This window comes from Enhydra lutris, unplaced genomic scaffold, assembly GCF_002288905.1.
Source record: "Enhydra lutris kenyoni isolate GAN:26980312 unplaced genomic scaffold, ASM228890v2 scaffoldscaffold13, whole genome shotgun sequence".
Classification (NCBI taxonomy): domain Eukaryota; kingdom Metazoa; phylum Chordata; class Mammalia; order Carnivora; family Mustelidae; genus Enhydra; species Enhydra lutris.
The window spans coordinates 29,339,813-29,361,342 of NW_019154097.1; the positions used below are offsets into that span (position 1 = coordinate 29,339,813).

General features: G+C 55.2%; 1 protein-coding gene across 1 annotated transcript in view; it reads left to right on the forward strand.

The window, feature by feature from the left end:
- The first annotated feature begins 2,658 nt into the window (after positions 1-2,658).
- LOC111146319 (LIM homeobox 2) overlaps positions 2,659-21,530 on the forward strand; it is a 19,388-nt gene continuing 516 nt past the window's right edge. The window contains exons 1-4 of the mRNA XM_022501824.1: positions 2,659-2,792; positions 4,286-4,488; positions 5,524-5,927; positions 11,583-11,788. Of these exons, the coding sequence (XP_022357532.1) occupies positions 2,673-2,792; positions 4,286-4,488; positions 5,524-5,927; positions 11,583-11,788 (933 nt within the window). The 5' untranslated portion in view covers positions 2,659-2,672. The remainder of the gene's footprint in view (positions 2,793-4,285; positions 4,489-5,523; positions 5,928-11,582; positions 11,789-21,530) is intronic.

Sequence of the window (21,530 nt, forward strand, 5' to 3'; positions counted from 1 at the left end):
TTTTTTTCCTACCCTTTGGGCGACCTCCAGATGAACCCCGGTGACTCCCAGATTAGATTTTCATTCCTTACTTCCTTTGAAAGAAAGTGCCCCAGATGCGTCAGTAAAACATGCCTGTGTACGTGTAGGCGTCCGCGTGCCTGGGCGCGAGCCCCGTGTGCAGGCGCCAAAGCACACGTCTGTGGAACACACGCGCACGCGCGCGTCTTTGGGTTTATGGTCCTTCCCTCGCGTTGGGGCATCTGTGCATGTGCATCGTGTACACGCGTACTTGGAACTTCAAGAGTTTTTTCAAATATGCAAAACATGGCCTCGGAGAAGCGCAGGCAGAGATTTAGGTCGTATTGTCTGAACATTTAATTGTATGTGTAACGTGCAATTTACCCCTTTACAATCGCATCCTTCTGCCTGGCACTGGCCGCTTACACCCGATGTGCCTGTGTAGATCCTAGCCCTGCTTCCCCACTGGCCATGTTTTCGGCAACAGAGAGGAACATGTGCGTTTGCACACAGGAACACGAATGCACGTGCTTGGGCATTACAAACACACATATGCTCGTGTCTGAAAGTTTTGCACAGTAGGTAGAAGGTAGCCCCCTGCCTCCTTTTGGCAAGCAAGTCGTTTCAGAAGGACCCACCTCCAAAGCAGATCCTGGAAATGGGACTCCTGTTACTGACTTGACTCACTCTCAGTTTTTCCCCACAGTCACTTTTTATCTCCTAAATCCAGCTTCACCCCACACTTAGGCATGGTGCTTGTGTCCCCGAGGGACTCTAGGTTGAGCCTGAAGTCTGGGGGATGGGGTGGCAGTTGGGATTTACCCACAGGCCAAGTTGTTGATCCCTGGAAAGCTGGTGCTGCCAGGCGACAGTCAGCGGCTGGATGCAAACAGCAGAGGATGGGCCTCTGGTCCCTAAGGACCTCAGTGATACCCAGTGTGTGTACGAATGGGAAAGTTTTTAATAGGAGGAGCCGGAGAGGGAAAAGGGAGTGATGGACAAATTTGGTTAGTGCCCACTTTGTTCCAGGTACTTTAAAATCCATGCTCTCTTTTGTTCATGACATGTGTGGAGGGTGCCTGCTCGACCCTCAGTGAAAAGATCAAAAACAGTCTAAAGGGAGTTGAGTCACTTGCCTAAGGTTACAGTGCATGTGACGGGCAGAACGGGGATTCGAACCTATGTATTTACTAGTGCCTAAAGCCGTGCCCGCATCCACTCTTCCAAGCTGTAGAGGGCCCGGGAAGGGCACGAAGGAGCTGCACGCTCCCATAAAGTGGGCCCTAGCTTGCTTGGAGCGAGGCTACGCTGGCTGGCCCTTCTCTCCCGGAGTCTTAGAGCTCCCGCCAGCTCCAGCCTCCTTGCCTCAGCCGGGTCCTCAGGAGGCCTAGGCGGCCGCCCGCAGCCCACAGCGCGGAGCCTGGGCCGAAGGCCGTGCTCCGCGGGAAGCTGCTGAAGGCTCCCGCAGCTCTGCCCCAGGCCTGCCTTCCCAGGCCTCCCCCGCCGGTGCCCGAGGTGACGGGTCTGGGCCGAGGGCAGACCGGAGTGAGAGCTCCTCAAGCATCCTCCGGCTGCGCTTTCTTAGGATGGAGACCGCGGGGAGAGAAGGTTTAATTTTTCCATCCCGAAGAAATCGCAGGAAACTGTTCGTAGCTTAAAAACTCCAAACCCCGCGCTCTCCCTCCTCCCTCCCTTCCTCCGCCCCCTCCCTCCAGCCTTGCCCACCAGCTCCCACCATCTCGTCGCTCCTCTCCTCCTCCTGCTTCTCCCCTCCCTCTCGGGTCTCCCGCCTTCCCGGAGCACGCGCTGCCAGGACCCGGGGTGCTGGGCGGCCAATGGCGCGGCGGCAGGACGTGATGTAAGGCGCGGCTGTAGAAAAGGCGCGGACGCTTGGCTGGCGCGGACTGCAGAGCCGGGGCTGGGCTCGGCGCGCTCTTGGAGAGCATTGCGCGCGGCTGGGCCCGCGGCCGGCGGCTCCTCCTCCCACTCTGCTCCTCCTCCTTTTTCTCCTCCTCCTCCACCTCCTCCTCCTCCTCCTCCTCCTCCTCCTCCTCCTCCTCCTCCTCTTCCTCCTCCTCCTCCTCCTCTTCAATTCTCTCGGTGTGTCGGCTCGGCTCGCTGGCTTCGGAGAAACCCGTACTACAGTCGCCGACCCAGCGCCTAAGCGGGTCGCCTAGGGCTGGGGGCGCACCCCAGGGAGGGGAGAAGTCCAGGCAGCTGGGCCGCCGCGGGCACCTAGCTGTTCCCGAGTGAGACCCGACCGCAGCCGTCGCCGCCTCGGGCAGAGTTTGCGCTCCTGCTTTGCGCCCGGGGCGCTGAAGCCGGGCGGGCGATGCCCGCGGCGTGAAAGCGCCCGCGGCGGGCGCCGACCTCTGCCCTCGTCTTCCCCCTTCCCGCCCCCCCCCCGCCCCGTGCCCTTGTGACCCTGGCTTTGGCGCCGCCGCCCAGGCGCCCCGCGATGTAGCTGCTCCCGTGCCTCGGCGGGAGGCGTCCTGGCCCGCGGGCGCCCGGGGCCCAGAGCCCGGCCTGGGGGCGCAGCCGAGCTCGGGCGGGGCCGGGGCCGCGGTGGCGATGCACCGGGCCCGTTAGCGCCGGGAGCGCCAGGCAGCTGAGGCGGGGGGCAAGCCCTCCCGCGGAGGAGCCGCGCCCCCGGCCCCGCCGGTCCCGCCGCGATGCTGTTCCACAGTCTGTCGGGCCCCGAGGTGCACGGGGTCATCGACGAGATGGACCGCAGGGCCAAGAGCGAGGCTCCCGCCATCAGCTCCGCCATCGACCGCGGCGACACGGAGACGGTAGGCGCACGGCTGCGGGGTCGGGTCTGAAAGCTGGGACGGGGCCGGGTCGGTCCGCGCTTCTGCTCTCCGAAGTTTGGGGGCACTTTGGGGAGCGTCCTTCGTGCCGCACGGGACTGGGCGCAGGGGATCCGCGGACAGGATGCAAGGCCCGTAGCTCCCGGCTCGGGGGAAACCCGGCTGCTGGGGCGGAGGAGGGAAACAAGGTTTAAACCGAAATTGCAGACCCCAAGGGTGCAAGAGAGCATTTCTCCCAAAGTGGGAGCGAAGTCCTACCCGCGTCCCGGGATGGCTCTCTTCTCACTGCACCGGGCCCTCTGGTCGCCAGCTCCGCGTTCCCCTCCACCGACTCGGCTGTAGCTCTGGCTGCGCCGCCTGCGGCGCGGGGAAGGGCGAACCAAACCGGAGCACTGGGGCTTCAGCCGGCGTGGGCTGCTCCCGTCCCGCCTCCTGGCAATCGGAGTTCCCTCTCCAGCACAATTTCAGGGGTCCAAGTCTTCCGGGCCGGTGCTTTTCGTTGATCCTGTCCCTGGCCTCCTGGCCGGCCTGACCTGGCCAGGCCAGGGCTCGCAGTTCAGGCTCTGGCCTGGCTCTTGTGGAAGGAGAGTCCGTTTGGATCTCCACACCTGGCTTTGCCAGCCCAGCCCCAAATAGCCAGTTCCTCACCTCAGACTTCCCAGGGGGCCCGGCGAGCAACGCTATCCAAGCTGGGCTCAGAAGTGACCTTTAGAGGCTGAGGAGGTAGGGAGCACGGCCCAAGCTTCTCCACTTGGAAGGCAAGAGCAGCAGCCCCAGTGCCTCCAGCTTTGAGCTCTTCTTTCCGGATGAAACTCTCAGCCTGTCCTGGCCTCAGAGACTTTGAGGGTGCCCCTGTACTCCGCTCAGCATCTCCCAGGACCCAAGAGGGCCTCAGCCCAGGGGGCCCAAGGTGGTGGAGGGGCAGGGGTGGCTGCGACCTGTCCTGGCTTAAACCTTTGGCATAAGGATCCAGAGATCACTAGGGCTCAGGCCGGGAACTCTATGCATCTCCCAGAGGCGTCTGTGTAGAGGGTGACTTAATGGTCATCTTACCCCTTTCCTGGGGCCCAGCAGAGTGGCTCTTTTAGGAAACAGTTTTTGAGGGAGCTTTTGGAGGGCTTGACCGGAGTTGCCACTGCTGCCCCAGCCCTCAAAACAGCCCAAGCCTTTCTGGGAAAAGGGCAGAGGGGCCAGGAAGGGGGAGAACTAAGGAGGGAGATCCGTCCAGGCCAGCAGCCAGGCCTGGGCCTGTGGCCCGCCCGGCCTGTGTGGGCGGGCCTGGGTTCTGAGCCTCCTGAATATGGGCCTTTTGGGGGTGGAGGAAGGGCACCGCACTCCCCGGCGGCCCTCTCTGAGTTTAGGGCCGGCCGGAGCCTCGGAGGGAGCTGCGGGTGCCGGTTTCCCCGCGGTGGCGGCGGCGGCGGAGTCGCAGGCTGACGCAGGCGCCGCGGTCTCCCACCTCCCTCCCTCCGCAGACCATGCCGTCCATCAGCAGTGACCGCGCCGCGCTGTGTGCCGGCTGCGGGGGCAAGATTTCAGACCGCTACTACCTGCTGGCGGTGGACAAGCAGTGGCACATGCGTTGCCTCAAGTGCTGCGAGTGCAAGCTCAACCTGGAGTCCGAGCTCACCTGTTTCAGCAAGGACGGAAGCATCTACTGCAAGGAAGACTACTACAGGTAGCCCCCCACCCGGGGACCCCCCGCTGCCCTGCAGCGCCCTCAGACACAATCTGGACCCCTCTCCTTTCCCTCCAGTCCCAGGGGAGGGCTCCCTTCCTAGCGCCCCCCCCCCCCCCCCCCCCCCCCCCCCCCCCCCGCCCCAGGGGGGGGCCCCCTCCCCCGCCCCCCCCCCCCCCCGCCGGCGTTCTCCAAGCCAGGACACATTGGGTGACAACTTTTCGAAATTTGAGGGAACTCTGGAAAGGTCTGGGAAGTACAGGGACCCAGAGGAAAGGGCCCAGGTCTGAGCTCAGGCACAGAAATAACCTTGGGTGGATGGGTGGGTGGGGGTCTGTGCACCCCTCTCCCTTTGAAGTTTCTTGTGGGTCAAGTGGATGGAACAGAAACTGGCACACACACACACCCTCCCTAAACCCAGGCAGCCTGGGCTGGTGTAGGGCAAAGCTGGAAGGAGAGCTGGAGGAGCAGTTGGGTGCATTTCCGGGTCTTTCGTGGACCTGGGAGTGAGAGCTGCCTATAGGGTTAAAGACCCGGGGTCACTAACAGGCTCCAAGTTTCTTGTTTCTCCTCTCTGGTTTAGGGTTAGGGTCTGTTTATTATTATTTTTCTTTCTTTCCCTCTCTCTCTCTCTCCCTTCCTCTGTCTTTCCCCAGCTCCTTGTTTCTCCCAAATTACAAAGGTCTGTAGGATTCTCAGGCGCGGGTGTGGAGGGCAGGGGTGAAGGATGAGAAGGGCTAAGGGGGCAGCCCCCCCCCCCACCCGTCCCCAAGCAAAAGCTTTCCTGGGACTTGCTCATGCTCTGGGTAAAGGAGAAGAGTTGTGGACATGAATATGGTTAAGGGAAGCTATATTTCAGGGTAGGACAAGACCTCGGCCAAAATCTAGTTCCCTCTTCCTCCATCGTCCAACTTAAGGCTGGTCCCCATCTTAAGGAAGCGATTTCCCCCAGTGGCAGCAGCGGCACCTGGAGGAGGGATCTGGGGGGTACCCAACCGTGTGTCCCCACAGTCCCTCCCTCGATGGTCCCTACAGGCGGTTCTCTGTGCAGCGCTGCGCCCGCTGCCACCTGGGCATCTCAGCCTCGGAGATGGTGATGCGTGCCCGGGACTTGGTTTATCACCTCAACTGCTTCACCTGCACCACGTGTAACAAGATGCTGACCACGGGTGACCACTTCGGCATGAAGGACAGCCTGGTCTACTGCCGCTTGCACTTCGAGGCGCTGCTGCAGGGCGAGTACCCCGCTCACTTCAACCACGCCGACGTGGCGGCGGCCGCAGCTGCAGCAGCCGCGGCCAAGAGCGCTGGGCTGGGCGCGGCTGGGGCCAACCCGCTGGGTCTTCCCTACTACAATGGCGTGGGCACGGTGCAGAAGGGGCGGCCGAGGAAGCGCAAGAGCCCGGGCCCAGGGGCAGACCTGGCGGCCTACAACGCTGGTGAGTGCCAGGCGCCCGGAGCGCCCCCATCGGGTTGGGAGAAAGTGTGTGGCGTGGACTGCGTGGAGCTGGAGTGAATCTCAGTGTGATTTATCTCTATCTCTATCACTCTGTGCACTCTAGTGCTTAGATCCCGCAGTGCCTAAGCACCAGACGAGCGGGCAGAAGCGACACCAGGTTCCTCGGCTCCAGCCCGTGCGTACTCGGCTGGAGTGGGAGGAGAAGCTGCATTAGAGCCTTACTGACCCCGGTGCAGAGCCTTGTTGCTGAGAAATTTTTCAGAGGCAGCTTTTCAATTCGGGCCTTTCCCCCACTTTGCTGGTCAGAAAGTGCAAGGACAGAGAAAGCAAGGTGGAGCCGAGACACCACACTGGGTTGGCAGGGCCGAGGCCGGGAGCTGGGGCGATGGATGAACTATTGGGGGCAGGACAGCAAGGGTCCCAAGAGAAAGGACTGGCGGCGTCCTGGAGGACCAGGGGCTCTGCCTGGCGTTTGGCCCGGTTCTGTGAAATGTCCTGAGGGCAGTAGGATCCGGAAACTTGGGTCCAGGACCCTTAGGAACAAGGGCTGGTTGCTGAGCTCGGTCCGATCGTCCTGCTCCACCAGGTCTTGGTTTTCCCCGAGTTCCTTCCTCCAAGCTCCAGGCGCTGGTTTGAGAGAGGCAACCTTGGGAAGCCTGCACCCGGGGATGAGATCGGAGTAGGCCTGGCCGTGTGCGCAGAGTAGGGTGGAGGGCTCGTTTCACATTTCCGGCGTCTTTGAACCCCCGGCCATTCCAGGAGAGGCTCTGCCCCCTCCCGCGCCCCTCCCCGTGCCGGACAGCTGCGAAGGTTCTGGGGCCCGGCAAATTGAACCGTCAACATCTGCCCGACGTCTGCAAGGCCGGGAAAGGTTTATGACTCCCCGGGCTTCTGAACTAGATAGAGTTTATTTGCAATTATTTTCTTCCCTACGTTTGTGGCAGAATCGGATTCGAAGGTTTTTGTTTTCTTCCTCCTTTTCCCCTTGCTCTAATGCACAGTGGAAAACAAAACAAAACAAAAACCCAGGACAGTAGGGAGAGGGCAGCTGCGGGAAGGAAGTCAGGGTTATTTTGATCTTTAAAAATCTGAGCTGGCTGGGGAGGAAAATTCAGCGGGAGTGTTTGTGGGGGGGTCCCCTGTTCGCTCCAACGAAGTTGCTTGTTGGAAGGTGGATGGACGTATGTGTCTCCGTGTGCGGAGCTGGGAGGAAAATGCAGCCCGCTGTCTGGTCGATGGTGAAGTGGCTGCCGGCAGGTCTGTGGCAGCAGATTAAAGATTTGTTGAAGGTTCAACCAGAGATGCCAGCTCTCTAAGATTTCCACCCCTCATCTCTCACCACCCTGAAAATAGACTAAACGGAGTCCAGGCCAGGTCCCCCAAAACAAAGCCCTGTCTATTTGTCAAATGGGGCCGGCCCCCAGTAGGTAGCAGCAGGCGCCTCGGCCCCACGGCACATGGTGAGTGGGATCGTGTTTTTCTAGCGCAGCTCAGCAACTCGGTTTGGAATAGGAAGGTAGAAGGGCACAGAAATTTATTTGTGCTTTTTGCTGCTCAGCCGCCTTCCCTGGCGAGGTCTGGCAGCACCGAGCGAGATGTGGCTGGAGACAGAGTTTCAAGGGACCTGGAGCCTCTACCAGACATTGCCCGCCCATGCCATCTCCTCGTTTTTCTCTCTGACCCCTCTCTCTTTTTTTCTTTCGACTCTCTCGATCCCCCTTTCTCTCTGGCTCTCTCTGTCCTTCTGTGTGTTTGTGTCTCGGTTTCCCTGTTTTGGTCTTTTTTTTTCCTCCTCTGCTCGCGCGCGCGCGTCTCTAGCCTTGGCTCCGGCGATAGAAACCACGCACCGCGCACCCGCGGTGGCTGTGCCGCTCACTTGTTCGGGGATCCCGGGACCAGGTTGGGGAAAGAGGACGCCTTCTTGGACGCGCCCGGGCCCGGGCCAGGCCTCCCCAAGTCTGGGTCCCGTTCCCCTCCCTCCCCTCCCGGCACCGGCAGGAGAGGAATGGCCTCAGTGTGGGCCGCGGGGCCGCCGGCGCTGGAAAGGGGGCCGTGGAGGGTGCGACTGCGGGTGATGTGTCTGAGCAGGAGTCTGTGTGCGTGTGTGCGCGTTTCTGAGCGTGAGGACGAGCGGTTATAGGTGTGCGTGTCCCACACCCAGGGGCCCAGCCACCCCAACCCCTCCTTGCAAAGCCCTTGGCTCTGCGGGCCAGTCCAGGGCGGTGGGCTCGGGCAGCACCGGGTGGGCCGCCGTCGGTGCTCCCAGCCCGCCGCGGAGGGAAGGGCCGCCAAAGCCGTGGGGCCGCAGGGTCGGAAAGTCCTTCCGGGGCGGTGGCCACGGCAGCCCTCCTCTGGCGGCCCCTCCGTGCGCAGCCCCGGCCGCAGAGGCAGAACTGAAACCTCCCCCCACCCCTGAGCGGGGCCGCCCGCCGGCCTGGGGCGCAGACGAGGCGCTCGCAGCCCGCGAGGGGCCCGGGCCACGCACTTTGCGCCGGGGGTTTGTCCGCCACGGCCGCGGGAGTCCCGCGCGGACATGCCGGACGCCCGGGCCTCCCCCAGCCCCAGCTTTTTGTGTGTGTGCCTGGCGGCGTAATTACTGATTTGATTCCAATCCATTATTTAGACAATTGAACCTACAATCTCGTCTTTAGTAAAATGAGGCGAAGTCAGATTTGATTACAGGTTCAGTCCCAGCGACAAGAGCTCGAAACCCGATGGGTTAATAACAGATCACGAGTAAATTATTCATGATTTTACGAGCTCTTTAGCTCCATTGAATCGGCCTAATTGAGAGGAAAAAAAAAAAAAAGGGAGAGAGAAAGCCCGGTCCTCCCCCTCCCCTCGGCCCCTCGCTCCTCCCCGGATCTGATCTGGGGGAATCTCGGCCGACTGGGTCGTGGGGGACGGGAGTGAGGGCGCCTGGGGTACAGGACAAATCTGGGCCCACCGGCCACTTCCAGGCCGCCCTCACTTCCCCGGCGCAGCTCCCCACCCAGCCGCTGGCCTGCACGGCCTCCCAGTCTTGGGCCGGCTCCTTTTCTTCCCTCCCTTCGTTTCCCCTTCTCCCCTTTTCGCCACTCCCCAGCCAGTAACGGCTTCAGAATAGGCTTTCCCGCGGGGACCTAGTTTCTTTGAGACCCGGCATTCAGTTCCTTAACCTGGACCCCCCACCACACATTCCCCTCTTTTTCCAGGCCTCGCTGTCCCCTCAGGCTCTCTGTCTCTCCGGATTTCTTTCTGTCTTTGTAGCTCTCTCTCTCCCATTCTTTCCCCATCTCCACTGCTTCCCTTTCCTCTGTCTCTCCTCTCTTTTTTCCTGGCTCTGTCCATCTTCCCTCCCTACCCCCTCTTCTTTACTCTCTTTCCCTTCTCTCTGTCTTTCTACCTCTGTCTCTTTCTCTCCTTTCTGTGCCCTTTCTCTCTCCCTCCCCCCAATCACCCCCCCAGATCTAGGCCACACTTGGGGCACCTCCCTTGGGTGCATGGGGCGCCAGGGTCCCCACGGAGCTCATTAACAGCAGCAAGGCCCAGGCGGGGACTGGGCAGAGGGATGGGCCCAGAGATCCCCTGTGGGGAGGCCTGCCCCACCCCCTGTGGAGCTGGGGAAGGGGGCAAGATGAGGGTCGCTCCTGTAGTGGGGGCAGGGCAGTTTCCATGGATTCCGTTTGGAGTCATTTTCTGATCCCTTTTTACATTGCTGGACTGCGTTCTTCACTCTGAGTGCTTTCAGTGGGAGTACAGCCCTGGTGGGGGACCTGGGTGCCAGGGTGCATGTGGGAAGGGACCCTTTAGTAGACACTCGCTGACAGCTTCAAGGTTAGTGACAAGACCAGCATCTTGCAAATTCTTTCTGTAAGGGACAGCTCCCCACCTGAGCAGTGGGCGGAGTAGGTCACCAGGAAATCGGGAGTACTTCTGAAGCGGTTTTGCCAGATTAAGCTCAGGACGCCCAGTTAAATTTGAATTGCAAGTAAACAACAAATAAATTTTTAGTGTAAGTGTATCCAATACAATATTTGAATTTTAAATAAACAACAAATAATTTTTTAGTGCAAGCAGATCCACTGCAAATTTTGAATTTTAGGTAAACAACGAATCAATTGTCAGCATAGGTATGTCCCATGCAAAAATAGAGGCATATTTATACTAAGAAATTGTTCGTTGTTAATCTGAAATTCAGATTTAACTGGACAACCTGTGTTTTTATTTGCCAAACCTGGCAGCTCTATTAGGGGCATATGATGGGGCATAAGATACATTCCTAGCTGTCTGCTTTAGGGGACTGAGTTGATCTCTTATGAGATTTTTCCCAAAGTAAGACCTTACATGTAGAATGGCTTGGGATGTGATGAAGGAATCTTGGAGAGGAGTCCTTCATGTCCCCATCAGGCACCAGGTTGCCAAGTAACTTTCTGAGGCCTTAGGTTTCCATCCCTGTCCCTCACCCCCATTGCCTTCCAGGCGTTGGCAGCCCTGCCCCAGCTGGGCCCCTTCTGGATGGGGACTGGTTCCCCCAAAGAGCCATGCTTCATCTTTGCCTGCCTTTGTGGTGCAGTGGAAGGAACCGGGCAAGGACTGCAGTGTTGAATCTAGGCTCAGCCCTTACCAGTGGTGAGGCTGTGTACACATGGCTTCATTTCCCTTAGTGTTCATCTCCTCATCTCAGAAATGAGATGAATAGCAGTAGCCACCTCTTGGAGCAGTAGTGAAGGCTCCATGATATATGCAAAGCCAAAAGCATACCCTAGGTGTCAGATACATGTTAATTTCTTCCTCCAACTTCCTCTCTTTCCGGCTAGAATTCTGCCACTCTGAGATTTCTAGAGATCGCTTCACCTCCCTGCCTTGTTCAGCCAGTCTGTCTAACTGGGAAGCAAGTGCTTCCCCAGGGCAGGAGGAGAGGAATAAACTACAAAATACAGTTTCCAACCTTGGCCCGGTGCCCATGGCCCGAGGTCAGCCAGAACTTCAGGGCTGGGGAACCGATGAGGGTGAAATCAAAGTGAGTGGAGAGAGGTCAGTCATGGACTTTCAGATGCCCACCCCAGACCTTGGGGCGGGGTGGGGGGGGGGGGGGGGGGGGGGGGGGGTGGGGAGGTGGGGAGAGACCGGGACAGCCTCCCTCCTTAGGGAGTGCAGGGGGAAAGGGGAAGAGTGTGGGCCAGGGAGCCCTGTGCACTGCTCTGTCCTCAGTCAAGAGATTTCCCTTTCTGAGCCTCAGTTTCAACATCTGTAAAAAGGAGGAAATAATGCCAGGCTAATAGGGTCGTTTTAAGGATTCAGTGAAAACATGGGAGGCCTTTAAGCACATCACCTGGACTTGAATAAGCCATCAACAAGTTGTAGCTGTTATTGATGACTCAGAATGGTTTTTGGGAATCTATTAGAGCTGGGTTTGAATCCGGCATTTACTGGCTGAGAGACCCTGGGCAGGCAGGTGGCTCTCTGGGAGCCTCAAATTCTCCTATAAATCTATCCAGTGGGAATAATATTGTCATCTCAGCGTGGTGCGAGCCATGCAGAGTGGTCCTGGAGCTAGAAACTTTTGGTGGCAGGTGGGGCAGGGCTGGACCAGGCCGTGTAGGGGGGCAGGTCAGGAGGTTCACCTGCCGCCTTCTGCGTGTCCCCTCCCCAGCGCTGAGCTGCAACGAGAACGACGCGGAGCACCTGGACCGCGACCAGCCCTACCCAAGCAGCCAGAAGACAAAGCGCATGCGCACCTCCTTCAAGCACCACCAGCTTCGGACCATGAAGTCTTACTTTGCCATTAACCACAACCCCGACGCCAAGGACTTGAAGCAGCTTGCGCAAAAGACGGGCCTCACCAAGCGGGTCCTCCAGGTCAGCTGGGCTGTGGCAGGGGCCGAGGGTGGGGACATGTGGAGAGGAACCTCACAGCGGTGTGGCCCATGGCCTTGGAAGGACCTTCCACCCCACCCACCCCACCCCCCCGCTGCGTGCGCTTCCCTTTGTCCTTCTCTGCTCTTCCTCCATCTCTTCAGTCTCTAGCTGGTTTTCAGGGTTGTGGGTTCTTTTCCCTCTCACTCTACCTCTTTTTCCATTTTTGTCTTAATTTTTCTAGTTTGTGTATGCCTGACCCTCTGTCCTCTCTGTCTCCACACCTAGCCTCTTTTCTTTCTTATAAACAGACAGTTCTTCGTTGCCCTTTGTTACTTAGGTGACACTCAAAGTGTTCATGGAGTAAAAGGTTCAAGCATTTCAGAAAAATCCAGAGCATCCCAGGATGCCAATCCAGAAAATCGCACCAGCTGTTTGCTCCTTTTGCTTCATGCCCCTCACTCGTCCTTTCTAGTTCCTCTTTGGGTCTCTCTCTAGATTTTTCATCTCTTTGTTATTTCTTAGACTCTCCCAGAAGCAAGGTTTGGGAGAGGGGGTGTGGACCGACCCCCTGGGTGGGCCGGGGGAGCTGGAAGCAGGTGGCCCCTCTGAAACTGAGCAGAATTGCACCTGTGAGGGTGTTTTCTGCATAGAGAGGCCCCAGAGCTTTTACCAGATTCTCGAAGGGTCTGTCCGTACCTTAAAGATGTTAAGAAACATAGTTTGGGGAGTCCCAGGCTCCTGCATGACCCAAATTCATGGCAGAGATTTGGGTCACCACTTCTCAGATGGTCAGCTCCTCCTCTTATTCATGTCACCGTCTTGGGCAAGTCATTAAACTCCTCTCTGAGTCTCAGTTTCCACATATGTAAAAAACAGGCACAAGAAGTTATCTATACCTCCAGCTTATTCGAGAAACCGTTGGGATAACATAAGGGTCCAGGACAGCAGCTGACCCTTAACTGCTCAGTGGATGATAGCTAAGAGTAACGTTAACTAGATTGAAAAACTAACTGGTATTAACCCATATGAATGATTATTCTGGTCACTGGACTTCAGTTTTCCTATCTGTACTACCATAAGGTAGGGGAGGATATCTTTCCTTATAGCACAGTTTAACCAACTTAGTCCTTGCAATGTGTGGTCGTAGGGAGAGCAAAGTACATTTTGGGGTAAGAAAATCAAGAGATGAAGATCTGACCGAGGTCTCACGACAGGAGGAGGGGTGCTGGGATTCGAGTCCAGGCCAGTCTGATTTATCCTCCAGCCCCATGTCATTTGGGGACTGAGCGCTGTGGGACTGGGACACTGAGGGGGTGAGGGTGAGGAGGTTGGACACCAAGGGCTGCACGACCACCCTAGGTGCGAGTATGTCGGGCGGGGGGGGGTAGAATTTGGGGCGTGTTGGCAGTGGCGGGATGGGACTGTGACTCCGGCGCTGGTCGGTGGATCCCCGGGGAGCTGGGAGTCCCGGCCCAAAGCTGGGTTGGTCCCACTGCCCGCACCCCTGTGCAAAGCGCAAGGTTCTGGGGCAGCTTGGTCTCTGGCGGGCTCTGAGACGGAAAGGAGGCGAGGGCTGGCCAATGGGACGCTGATGCGCCGCTCTGGGCCCGCCCCCTACTCTGCGTGGGCCCCGCCCTTCCCATTTGGGTCCCTTTTGCCTGCAGGTCCCTTTGTCCTGGCCTTGACAAGGGGCAAGGACATTGCCTCGCCCAGCTGGGCCTCGGATCCCCCTTGTCCGTTTCCCTCAGACTTTGCGTCCTTGGGTTACGTCCCAGATCCCTCCTTGGCACCCCTGCCATTCCTCATGAGCGAATTTGGTCATCTGCCTCTTCTCTGATTAGTAGAATACTTTGTCCCTTCCCCTGTAGAGAACCCTTTAGGGCAAGTTGGTGAGGGCCATTCAGTGAACCAAGCCCTGGGAGCAGGCCAGGGCAGGAGTGAAGCAGAGCTTAGCTCAGGAGGACCTGCTTTTAGTTCTGTCCCTCGACTCCCTGGCTGTGCCTCTTGAACAGATCAGTTACCCTCTCTGAGTCATAGCGTTCTCACCTGTAAAATGGGCACCATTGGGGCATATGCCTCTCCCAGTTATCCTGATTCAATGATGATGAGTAAATGCTCATAGCTGAGTCTGAATCTGGTTGAGGAGCCATACTCTGTTGGCCTTTGAGGCAGGAAGCTTGCTTGCTTCTCTGATTTAGGAACAATGAGGTTCCCAGTATAGTTGTCTCTCATTCTTTCATCTGACCAAATATCTATTGGCACCAGGTGTTGGGGACACAGATATGAATGACTCACAGTCCCAGCCCTGAAGAAATTCACCCTCTTAACGGTAGAAACAGACCTACATTCAGTTTCCCCCTAGTGTGATCTGTTGGGAGGTGGGTTCTGTGGGAGACCAGAGAAAACTAATTGTTCTTCGGGGAAGGAGAAGTTCACCGGAGGGACCTGGGCGAACACTTGCCCTGTGCCTTCCTCCCCTAGAATCCTGAACCAGGCCTGCTCACACTTGTATGCCCCCTCCACCATGGGGACTCAGAAAAGCCAGAGGCAAGGAAGGAACTAGTTGAGGGAGGAAAGCCCTGACAGTTAGGGGGGTGTCTCCACATCAGTAAATGTTGGAGAGTACTGCTGTGTATCAGGCACATTCAAAGGTCTGTGAAACACATTTGCTCACTGCGTTCTCACTGTCAGACATCCTGATAACCTCCTCCTTGATGTACAGATGAGAACATTGAGGCCCAGATGACTTCCACTTGCCCCAAGTCATGCGTTGCTTTAAGTAGCAGAGCTGGATCCAAATCCAAGCCTGTCTCTGGGCAATGGACGTGGCTCTTTCTCCACTAAGCCAGCCCAGCAGTGACTGACTCTGAGTGTGAGTATCATCACGGGCTTGTATGTTGTTGAGGGTGGCAGTGGTCACACCTGTAAGGCAGCCCAGACGACCACTCTCCCTCTTCTCAGATCTCCAGATCTCTCACACTGATCTTTAATATCCCCTAACAGCCCGACTGCTCATGATTATGCCGCATTTTTGCAAAGCTCTCATCTACCTTACCTTAGTACTTTCCTGCCCATTTTACAGATGAGAAGCTTAAGAACTAGTGAGATGATATGATTTGCTGGAGGTTACAGGAGCCAGGCACTGGCAGGGTGGGGCTCTCTCCCAGGGGCGTTCTGACCGCTGATGGGCCAGCTGGGGGAGGTGGGATGGGAGCCTTTGGGGACCAGGCAGGTAGTGGTGTGGCTTTGGAAGGTAACAGACTGGTTCAGGTCCTTTGGGACTAACAAGCAGTGCGATTTGGGCACTTACCATCTCTCTGAGCCTGATTCCTTATCTGTGGAACAAAGGTAATAATCGTTGGCATCTTGAGAATTCTTGAGCATTGAGACAAGGCCTGGAGGAAGCCTCCAGCGGAGTGTTGCCTGGTGTAAAGTAGGTGCCCAGGAAATGGTTCTTGTCCACGCTAGCTCAGTGGCACTAAGCCTTGGGTGCCCCCTGCAGGTTGTGGTCCCAGTTCACCCTTCAGAGAGGGTCTGTATGCAGGGGCAGGTTGAGATGGAGGCTGTGTTCTCAAAGGGGATCAATAGAGGGTGTGTGTGTGTGTGTGTGTCCCAGACAGTGTGTGTTGTGTAGGGGCATTCTGGGCTGTTCCTGAATCTGTTATGCATAAGTACCTCTAATACGGTAGGCCTGGGCTGCCGTATCCCCTGCTGGAATTTGGCATCTGCTGATGTGAGGTCCAGGCCCAGCTTTCCCACTTACTCTCTGAGCCATATTGAGCAAGTGACTTAACCTCTCGGAGCCCCAGTGGCCTCGGCTATAAAATGGGGATGATCATAATATTCATTAGGTGTTTGCAAGGAGTAGATGAGATGACTTCAAGTATATTTTATAAAATATAGATTCGGGACTCAGTGCACATGAACTTCACACACATTTACACAGTAGGGTTCAGCCAACCAACCTCTCTTGCACTCATTAAAAAAATTTAATTATCTTTATTTTGCAGATGAAGAAACTGAGGTTCAGGGAGACTAGGGACCCTTGCTCTCAGTCCCACAGCTAGTAAGTGATGAAACCAAGAGTCAAGCCCAGATCTGTCTTGATTCCACATCTCTTTCTGGTGTAGCACAGTGTAGGGACTGAGACCTTCCTGCCTTGGATCTAGCTACAGAAAGCAGCAGCAGAGATGGAGAGAAAAGAAGGAGTGGGTCGTAGAGGCTGTGTGTTGGAAGCAGAACAGAAATCTTGTTGTAGAGCCGTTAAGTACAGAAAAAGTACTCAAAATTATCACCAGCAACAGCATGGTCACTGCAATTCTCACTCTCTACCCATGGGCAGAGTGACTGGGAGAGAGAATGGACCCTTGTACAGATGTCCATGAAGATGTTAGGCTTTGGGATGCCTGAGTGGCTCAGTTGGTTAAGCGGCTGCCTTCGGCTCAGGTCATGATCCCAGCGTCCTGGGATCGAGTCCCACATGGGGCTCCTTGCTCAGCAGGAAGCCTGCTTCTCCCTCTGCCTCTGCCTGCCACTCTGTCTGCCTGTGCTCACTCTCTCTGACAAAAAGAAAAAAAAAAAAAGACATTAGGCTTTGCAAATGCTTGGAGACCATTCCTCAACACACAGATGACCCTTCGAGTGGCCTGTCTTCCTTCCTGGGGAAGGGTCGGGAAGGCAGAATAGGCCCTGGGCTTGGGGACAGGGGTAGTGAGCTGATTGATCTGGATGGGTGAAAGTCTCCGTAGTGTTTCCTGGTATGACTTCGAAAGAAAATACCTTTTAACCTCCAACAGTTTACAAACAATCTTTAGATGACTGGTTAGTTGTCACTAACTTGTGTGAGCACACGGGAACTGAGAATGCTAGCTGTCCTCTGTTCATTCATTTATCCAACAAATAACTGACCTTTTGTCTTGTTCTGGGTGGGGTGTGACCCAGACAGTGAGTGGGACCCACTAGATCTGGAACAGGAGCTACGATCCAGAAGGCAGACAGATGTGCAAACAATAATAATAATAATAATAATTACAAATGGCAATAATGTTAGTGCTTACCTTGTAAGGCACTAATGAGTTACTATGTGCAAAATGCTTAGAACCTTCCGGAGACGACGCCTGGTTCTTAGCGAATAATATTTGTTGTTCTGACTTTATGGGGCTGCTGTACCAGAGGACATACTCTCTTTTTTTTTTTTTTTTTTTTTTTTAGATTTTATTTTTAAATGATCTCTACATCCAATGTGGGGCTTGAACCCACAACCCCAAGATCAAGAGTCATGCGCTCCACCGACTGAGTCAGCCAGGCGCCCCAGGACATATTCTTTTTATTCTTTTTTCCTCACATTTATTCATCACAAGACGTTAGCCCCGCAACCGCCTGGAGTATCTGTGTCGTGACTTCCATTTGCCTCATCCGGTCGGACACTTTCCATGCGGCCATTAGTTTGATGTTATTAAAAATGCCATGATGTAAAAATGAAATCTTAAATAAAAGAAAAAATGGAGGGGGGGTCATGCTGGCTGGCTCAGTCAGTAGAACATGATTCTTGATTTCAGGGTTGTGGGTTTGAGCCCCGTGTTGGGTGTAGAGAACACTTAAATAAAATCTTTATATTTTTATTTATTTTTTTTGTTTTGTTTTTTATTTTTATTTTTTTTTTAAAGATTGTTTATTTTAGAGAGAGAGAGCATGTGCTTGCATGTGTGTCGGGGGGCAAAGGAGAGGAAGAGAATCTCCAGCAGACTCCCCGCTGAGCGCACAGCACGCCCCAAGAGGCCCAATTCCAAGACCCCGAGATCATGATCTGAGCCAAAACCAAGAGTTGGATGCTCTACTGACTGAGCCACTCGTCACTTCCCAAAATAAAATCTTTTTTTAAAAAAAAAAAGTGGCAGGGACGCCTGGGTGGCTCAGTTGGTTGGACGACTGCCTTCGGCTCGGGTCATGATCCCGGAGTCCCGGGATCGAGTCCCACATCGGGCTCCCAGCTCCATGGGGAGTCTGCTTCTCCCTCTGACCTTCTCCTCGCTCATGCTCTCTCTCACTGTCTCTCTCTCTCAAATAAATAAATAAAATCTTTAAAAAAAAAAATAAAAAAAAGTGGCAGAAAGGACATCTTTGGCATGAAGATTTTATCTTAGGGCTGTTTTCCTTAGTGACCCAGGAAGGGAGTTTTGAGGCAAAGTGGTTTTCCCACGGGCCCTCTTGGTCCCCTTGATGAAAGAATTGTAGGGAAGGGAATTTGTGAGGCAAAACACAGCCTGCAGGGCCAGCGGGTGTCTGAGAAGGGGTATGTGGCAGTGTGAGCCTCTTCATCCACCCGGGACTTACTGGGGATCCCCTGGGCACCAGGCTATGGGACTCCCCACAGATGAAGAAGAGGGCTGTCAGTTTAAGAAGATGGACGGGTGGAGCAGGTCATCTTCTGACGTCTGCCCTGGGATCTCCAGCCTGTCAGAACCCCGAGAGGCCATAGAGATGGTGCGCTGTCATCTGACCCTCTCATTGTGTGGGCAGGGAAACTGAGGCAGACCCGAAGGTAGGGGACCAGCACAAGGTCGCTGGGCGGGTCAGTAGCAGAGCCGGAACTGGAAGCTGCTTTTGGCGCTTTTCCCACTGCACCGCAGTTGCTTTTGTGTTTATTTTCTCACTCAGGGTCACGTGGTGGGGAGAGCATGGACTTTTCAATGGCAGATATCCCTACATTCCAGTCTCAGCTCGGCCTCTGTGTGACCCTGGGCAAGTGACTTCACCTCTCAGAGCCTCTCTGGTTTTAAATCTGGATGAAGGGGGGACGACGATAGTAGTCCCTGCTTGGCTTTTCCCGGAGCTGACCGGGGACATCACACATTATAGGGCAGCGTAGTGCCTGGCACACAGAGGTCCATAAGTGTTATCTATCATTACTACTTTTTTTTTTTAAGATTTTATTTAAAAAAAAAAAAGATTTTATTTACTTATTTATTTGACACAGAGAGAGAGCACAAGCAGGGGGAGCAGCAGGCAGAAGGAGAGGGGGAAGCAGGCTCCCCGCCGAGCAGGGAGCCCAGTTCGGGGCTCTATCCCAGGACAGGAGCTGAAGGCAGACGCCCAACTGACTGAGCCACCCAGATGCCCCTCTGTCATTACTACTATGAATTCAACGCACGTTACTCATTCTTCCCCTTTGCCAGTCCCCGTACCATGTCCCAGGGACACGGAGATGACTTAGACAGGGGCCCTGCTCCAACAGCCACTTGGGAGGGGTCTTTTGGGAGATAGTTCTGGTGAAGCCCTGCGGAAGGTGAAAACCAGACCCAGGACATAACCCCGCAGCAGCCTGGCTTTGGGTTGCCTTGTTGATTTCATCTGCCAGATTCCCAGTGCCTCAGATTAGGTAAAGCAGAGAAGGCAGTTGGGGAAGATGGTGTCATTGTTTACAAATCACTGTTAGGGGCAACAGCGGGAGAAATAGCTAACAGCTGGCAGTTAACTGGTTCCAGCCTGTCCCCAGGGCTTGGAGCCCTGGACCTAGGAGCCCGTACCGCCCCCGGGGCTCCCTGCTCCAGCTACTGCTTGGAGAGACACACAGGTCGGGACAGCAGCAGAGGGTGGCACCGAGGCTCCAGTCTTCCGTGTTAGACCTGACGTGAGACTTTGGGGAAGTTGCTTCCTCTCTGTTGATTTTTGCCATCGGCCATTCCCTGGGCCAGATGGACAGAGTCTCATACCTGCAGAAGGGAAGTCCTCCCTACCCTAAGAAGAGCAGGTTGTCAGTGGTCTTAGAAGCACCGTACTTACCTGCAGGCCTCCAGAAGAGGTGATGGGCTCGCTTTGGGCAGAAGGCCAAGGAAAATGTGCTTTCTTCCTGGAAGTCACAGCATGCGGGGGAAAGAGCTTTGTTTCCTGACCGCACAGTGTCTGAGTCTCTCCTTAGGATGTGCCTTTTTTTTTTTTTTTTTTAAAGATTTCATTTATTTATTTGACAAAGACACACGGTGAGAGAGGGAACAGAAGCAGGGAGTGGGAGTGGGGGAAGCAGGGAGCCCGAGGCAGGGCTTGATCCCAGGACCCTGGGATCGTGACCTGAGCTGAAGGCAGACGCCTAACAACTGAGCCACCCAGGTGCCCCAGGATGTGCTTATTATTTGAGCCCAAATCTTATCAGGCCACCAGAAAGGCTCATTGGACACCACAGACCCCCGTAGGGGGGTGGTCCCTAAGGGAAGGCGGGGCCAGGATTCAGCCCTTCCCACCCATGCCTGAGACACTGGGAAGACAGGCAGATGCAGGCACATCTGGAAATATGCAACTGGACACCCTAGAATCTGTAGAATTCTCTAAGGTCCTTTGTTTTATGGGGAGGCTTCTGGCGGGTGTTTTTCTCATGCAAAGGGAAGTGATGGGGCCCTGCCTTTGGGCGATAAAACTACCCCCCCATCCCCACTCCCTCCACCCCCCTCAACCGGATATCCTAGGCCTCGCTCAAAATATTTTGAGGACCTCTGGGTTCCACCAGATCTCTCCATGCAGTTAGACTGGACTCCAGTAGCTGGGGGTGGGGTGGGGGGTTGAGCTATGAAGATGAGTTTCTGTGCATGTCTTTCTGAGTGGGTACAGGCTTGTGTGCAAAGGTGCGGGTGTAGAGGGATGTGCATGTCTGTGGCCATGGAAAAATGAAAGTAAATATTCTCTCTCTGGTATTCTTTGCATTCCAAACTCCGTTCTCACTGCACAACGCACCCACCTCTCTCATAAATGATACTGGGGCGTGGTCAATTTGGAGAAGGAATTCGCAGGTCATCACCTCCCTGGACTGGCTTTAATCCAGGGGGCTCTGTCCACCCCACCCTGAAACCTAAAACCCCCTGGGGGTCCAGGATAGCCAGTGGCTTCTCCCCCTGAGGGTGGTAGGGAGTAGGACTGCTGTCTCTTTCTTCCTCAAAGTAACTCTTTATTGACTGATTCCTTTGTGTTCTTGACACCACTCTGGTATTTCCCACTTTCTGACCACGAAGCACTTTCAAAATTGTACCAACGAGAACTTACGGGATCTATTGCCTGCTTAAAGGCAACTGCCAAGGGGGGGAAAAAGAATCTCTCAACCATTGTGAAAAATGTTTCGGTTTGTGCACACCTTCTGGAACAGCACTGTCCAATAGAAATGAAATGTGAGCCACATGTGGAATTTTCCATTTTAAGTTTTTTAGCATCCGCATTCCAAACACAAAAAGAAACCAGCAAAATTAATTTTAAGAACATGTTTTATTTAGCCCAATATATCTACAATATTATCATTTCAACACGTAACCAGCATAAACAATAATACTGAGATAGCCTACCTTCTTTTTCTCCATACCGAGTCTTCAGATCTATTTCCATGTTTTCCCCTACAAAGGGACCACTTCGTGGCTTGTCCCATTTCAAGTGTTCAGTAGCCGCTGGTGGCTAGTGGCTACCGTACTGGAGAGTGCTGCTCAGCTCTAGAACCTTCTAACAGAAAGGGAAACCCAGTACTAGCCATTAGAGAAAAGGAAATTTTTATTTTATTAAGAGCAAAAATTGCCAGCCCTGGGGCGCCTGGGTGTCTCAGTCGTTGGGCATCTGCCTTTCAGCTCAGGTCATGATCCCAGGGTCCTGAGGTCTAGCCCGGCATCAGGCTCCCTGCTCAGCGGGAGGCCTACTTCTCCCTCTCCCACTCCCCCTGCTTGTGTTCCCTCTCTTGCTGGGTCTCTCTCTGTCAAATGAATAAATAAAATCT